The 5,561-nt window shown below is 43.6% G+C and overlaps 1 protein-coding gene across 1 annotated transcript in view; it reads left to right on the top strand.

Moving 5' to 3' along the window:
• The window catches only part of SDK1 (sidekick cell adhesion molecule 1), a 422,744-nt gene that overhangs the window by 371,305 nt on the left and 45,878 nt on the right, over positions 1 to 5,561 (top strand). Inside the window, exon 33 of the mRNA XM_009320033.1 lies at positions 4,037 to 4,172. Coding sequence (XP_009318308.1) covers positions 4,037 to 4,172 — 136 coding nt within the window. The remainder of the gene's footprint in view (positions 1 to 4,036; positions 4,173 to 5,561) is intronic.

Raw genomic sequence — 5,561 nt, forward strand, 5'->3', positions numbered from 1 at the left:
GATGGGGCCTCACCCCCTCCCCGGGCCAGCCTGTTCCAATGTTTAACTACTCTTTCAATAAAGAAATTTTTCCTCATGTCCCATCTAAACCTCCCCTGGCGCAACTTGAGGCCATTTCCTCTCGTCCTTTCGCCAGTTACTTGGGAGAAGAGACCGACCCCCACCTCACTACAACCTCCTTGAAAGGGATACCTTTCCTTCACATTGGACAGGAGTTGCCTCCAGAGGCTGAGGGCTTGTGCCCCTTTTCCAATTGCTTTTTCAATGTCCCTCCCTAGAAAGGAATCCCAGCTGCTTGGCTTCCTTACCCTCTAATTCCAGGCTACTGGCCCCATTATCCCAGGATTGGAGCAGCCAGGTGACAATGTACTCACCTGGATGACAGCCGAAATCTTTTCACACGTCTTGCGGCTCACTCTGGGATAGAGATCGGGTGGTTACTGTCTTGTTTATGAGTTCTTCCTCTCCCTCTGAGGAAGAGGAGGAACCCTCCCGCCAAGTTCTTCCTCAGGGGGAAATGGGGAATTCTTCCTCTTTCTTCTCCTGTTCTCGTGATGGCCCTGCTTCAGAGTAGTCTGCTGCTTCGCTGGTGGGACAATATGCTTCCTCCTGCTCCCTCTTAGAAAAGGATGAAGAAGCTCCTCCTAAATGAGCTGACTTCTGCTTCCAATATTTCTTCTTGTGTATAGGGGCAACTGATGCCGGCATGGGTTGGTTCTCTGGTTTAGCTCCAGTGCCTGTTGGTTTGCACCGGGGTTGGAGTAGCTGCAGTGCCTGTTGGTTTATTTTCCCTCTTTTCTCCCTGAGGGCACTGCATAATAGCAAGCGGTGTTTGGTAGATATCAAATTGGCTGGGCTGCCAGGGCCCAGCACAGTGCGATAAGTTGTGCCGCTTTGGAATAACCACGGCATTTTTTTTTCAATATTCTATGATTTCATCAGAATCCTGTAGTTGTTCAGGAGTGAAGTTCTCTAGGTCCCTGCCTGTATTCTCCCACATGCTCTGCCACCCACGACCATCCAACCTCCGGTCAGATCTCTGGGTGACTTTTTAAATAGTTGTTTAACCCTAAACAAGACCTGAAACACATTCAGAAGACAGAGCAATAAGAACATGCTGGCTTGAACATCCTAAGGATATTCAAAATTCTCAAGAGCTGGTGTAACTAGCCTGAAGGAGAAGGGGAAGGTGAAAGAACAGGGGAAAGCATCCCCCACCCCCATCTTCCCCATAGACTGGTTCTCGGAGGAGAAAAGGTGTCATTATTAATAATTTCCGAGAGATGGCGCCCGAGGTATGGAGATGACAGCAATACCAAATACAAATACCAAATTAGTCTTTTGACCGGTAATGTTATCATATCATAAGCTGATGTTACACAGTACAGCAAAATGATAATCCTGACCCATCTCCCGGGAGTGATAAACAGCACCGCAGGGAATACCTACTGCAAGTGAGGGTTTACATAATACAACCATGCGAACAAATAAAACAACATTGTGACCAGCGACCATCAAACTAATATAATGAATGTTTATAACAAATTTATTTTAACACGCTCTGGTCAGATCTGTCGTTATCTCAACCCTTCGAGCCCCACGTTGGGCACCAAATAGGACTGTTGTGGTTTAACCCCAGTTGGCAATAAAGCACCACTCAGCTGCTCACTCCCCATCCCCCTCCCCCGGTGGGATGAGGGAGAAAATTGGAAGGGCAAAAGTAAGAAAACTCGTGGGTTGAGATAAAGACAGTTTAATAATTGAAATAAAATAATAATAATAAATTGTAATGAAACGGAAAACAAGAGAAAAAAGAGGGAGAGGAACAAAACCCAGGAAAAACAAGTGATGCAACCGCTCACCACCCGCCGACTGATGCCCAGCCAGTTCCCAAGCAGCGGTCACCGCTCCCCGGCCAACTCCCCCCAGTTTCTATACTGAGCATGACGTCCCATGGTATGGAATGTCCCTTTGGCCAGTTGGGGTCAGCTGTCCTGGCTGTGCCCCCTCCCAGCTTCTTGTGCACCTCCAGCCTTCTCAGTCGGTAGAGCATGGGAAGCTGAAAAGTCCTTGACTAGTGTAAGCACTGCTTAGCAACAACTAGAACATCGGTGTGTTATCACATTATTCTCATGCTAAATCCAAAACACAGCATGATACCAGTTACTAGAAGGAAAATTAACTCTATCGCAGCCAGAACCAGGACATCGCCCAAGTATTAAGGCTTGGAACAGCTTTTCAATAGGAATACTGGGAAGCAGAAAAATCAGCTTGTTTTCTGGTGGAGGTTGTTCTGTTTGTGAAAAGGACTTTTAGAAGCTAGCTTTCTGCAGTCTTGAGGGCCTATCCTGATGATTCTTGAGGTCCCTCACAATCCTGTATTCCTAGATCATTCTGTAATGCAGATGCTGAATAGTAGTGAAAGGTGTTCAGAGCTTCTCCAAAGGATGGAGCACAATAATGAGCATGAAACAATGATGAATGAGGTTCTCCAACCATGCAGAGCAAGTACAGCAAGATCTTGGGATTATTTGGATTGCTTTCAGCAGGCTCTGGGCAGGACAACTGCAAAAGAAGGTAGCTTCTTGCAGGAGCAGTTTCTGCTCCTTTTCCTGGTAGCTGTGTAGCTGTCTTATACTCTGGTTCACATAATTTTCTTTTTTGGTTTCCATAAACTGCAAACTTTCTCCTTAATTTCTTCAGCACTCTCCCAAAGCAAAGTCCTTTGCACTGAGACAGGACAGCCCTCTCTCTCCTCCTGCCATCATAATGAAGTAATGGAAAATTCTTGTCTTTTCTGGAAGCAGAATGCTAGGTTATTACCAAATACCTTCCTCCTTCCCTGTAAAAATATTCTTACTTTCTTCATTAAAATTACATGTGGTATTATCTTCTATTGTGACAGCATTTCACACCAGCAGTTAATTTTTCCACAATGGACGGAAGGTTTTCCTTAGTAAAGTTCTCAAGACTGCTAGGGATCTTTCTGGATTAAAGGCGAGATCATCATTAAAATCCTTTTCATTTATACTTTCAGCCCCTTAAATTTCAGTGCAAGAATCTTTAGAAGATAAATGGCTCAGGGCATCTTTTCTTCTCTGCAGTTCTTAGCCTGTATTAGATTCACGAAAGTAATTTTTTTCCCAAACTTGAAAAATCCCTTTGCTTGTCTCTATTTAAGCAAGCCGTTCAGACAAAAATCTTCTTTCCAGTGTACTGGCTGTGTATCTGTACCTGAAGGAAGATGTGAGGGGCTGCTGAAGAGTCCTTGCTGAGGTACTGTCTTTGAGCATCTTCCAGCATGTTGCAGAATTAAAAAAACCTCATATCTGAGCCAGCCCAATGGCCATACGTACCGTATTGCTCCAAGCTGTTACGGAGGAGACCCGGGTTTGCCTGTGGGACTGGACCTATGCAACACACCGGAGTCCATCACACTGTAACTCCTCTCTAAATGCCTCTCTGAGGCTATTAGGCCTATTTTCATCTTCCTAATTAAAGCCAGAATACACCAATTCTTTGCTATTTTCTCATCAGTCTTTCAGTAAAATAACGCCAAATGAAGAATGTTCTATTAACAGTCCCCAAGGAAAATAGCCACTAAAGAAATTCTGTCTTTGACAAAATAATTTATTTCTTTTCATCTCAGAAGAAGTGACATACTGTTTTGCTGTTGCACTGTTGGTGGCCAGCAACATGCATTTTCAGGGACGTGTTTACTTATATTCTTTATCACGCACAAGTTTCTGTGGATCAAGAAGGAAAGGAGCTTAGCTCTTAGTGTAGTGCATCAGGTGTCAGCTTTTAAGTAAAAAACCTTTTGGAATTGTACAGCTGAGTGAAATCATCAAAGTTGCCTTTAACTTGTGTTTTTCAAATTACACAATCTTTTACCCTGTGTATTATTAATGGCTATATTCACTAGAGAGCACCGTGTCCCTTCGCACAGGACCGGTGTCAGCTACTGCCCGTTGTGATGGATGTTTGTTGCAATGCACATCTTAACAAGCCCGTTCTTAACGTGAATGTTTTTCAGCCACCCAAAGTTGAGAGTCTAAATGGCTTGCTGTTGGGATACCGGATCTACTATCGGGAGCTGGATTACACCACTGGATCTGGAACAGAATCCAAAACCATCCAGAACCCTTCAGCTTTAAGAGCAGAGCTCACACGTAAGCCTGTGTTTTGGACCCTATAATATCCCAGAATGGTAATCCGTCGTTATACCAGACACTGTATGCCCTCTTGCCCCATGGAAATAACACACAATTGTGTCTAAGAGTGCTGGGGATAACTTAGCTTTTACACAATCAGGGTGAAGATGCTGAAGTATGCTAATAACTTCTCTCTGATCAGCATCGCTTGTAATGGTACGTGCTAGTCTATGCCAGCATGCTTGAACTGATGTTCTGTCTGCCACATATCCTCTGATTCCCTGCTTTCTGCTACCTCCATTTCATGATTACCCTGGTATACTTGTTCTGCCATCAGACAAAAAAGAGAGAGACTTCATTTTCCTCAGCTGGGAACCTTTTTCTTGCTATTTTTTAATAGTTTTTATAATTGACGTTTTGTTTTTCTTTTTGCACTATAAGAAAACAGCTGAGGAGAAATTTTAAATAGAATTTTTACAATTTCAAAGTGCTTGTCCCTATTGTGGAAGAAAATAGCAAAAATGAGCAAGAATTTCAAGGTGCATGCATGCCGTGTTAGTCACCGGGGTTTTTGGCTCACATGGAAAGACAGTGGAGAGGGAGAGGAATACTAGAAAAATTAAAAGGATTTTTAGACAAAGGCTAGAAAGGAAATCAGAGGGAAGAACAGGCAGAATAAGATGATGGGAGGCAAAGACGTGAGCACTCAGTAGCCTGACAGATATGGTCCAGCAATGAGATGTGCTCACGGAGGGACCAGCTTTTGTCCTGTTTGATGTTAGTGGAATATTCAGAATAAGATAATACTCTCTCAAAGAGCAGCAGAATAGGGTTGAGTGAGACTATTGTAATATCTTACATCATCTTCCATGTTTCTCTGAACCCATAAAAGTGGCTTCTGCAAAAGCAAGAGTGTTTTTTGTGTGGGTGTGGAAAAAGGGGATGCTTTAAATATAACATAAGCACCTAACTCTGACCTCACTTATAAGGTCAGTGCTGAATGAGATTTCTCAGACTGTACAGAGTTTTAACCAGGACAGAGTAGAGACGTAAAGCTCCTATAGGTGTAGGTATGCATAAGTGTTTTTTTCCGGACAAAAGCTGAATGACTATGTACATTGTCATGAAATTATGACTTTGGATGCTCTCTAGTCTCACAAGCCAGGGAGCCTGTGAAACCTGCCCGTTTCCTCTCTTCCCTCTTCTTGGCTGGCCCTGCAGCTATGTTCCTAATAGCTGTAGAGTAGAAAAAAACATGCTGTACCTATCCAGGGAGGGGGGAGAGAGAGAGAGAGAGAGAGAAAGGGGTGGAGACAAGTGTATTTTAAGAGAAATTTCCTTCTTTCTCCTCATAATATGACAATTCTCACCTTAGTACACATCTGTTCCTCGCTGACCTGTGGTTTT

Source organism: Pygoscelis adeliae, unplaced genomic scaffold, assembly GCF_000699105.1.
Source record: "Pygoscelis adeliae isolate BGI_AS28 unplaced genomic scaffold, ASM69910v1 Scaffold242, whole genome shotgun sequence".
Taxonomy (NCBI): domain Eukaryota; kingdom Metazoa; phylum Chordata; class Aves; order Sphenisciformes; family Spheniscidae; genus Pygoscelis; species Pygoscelis adeliae.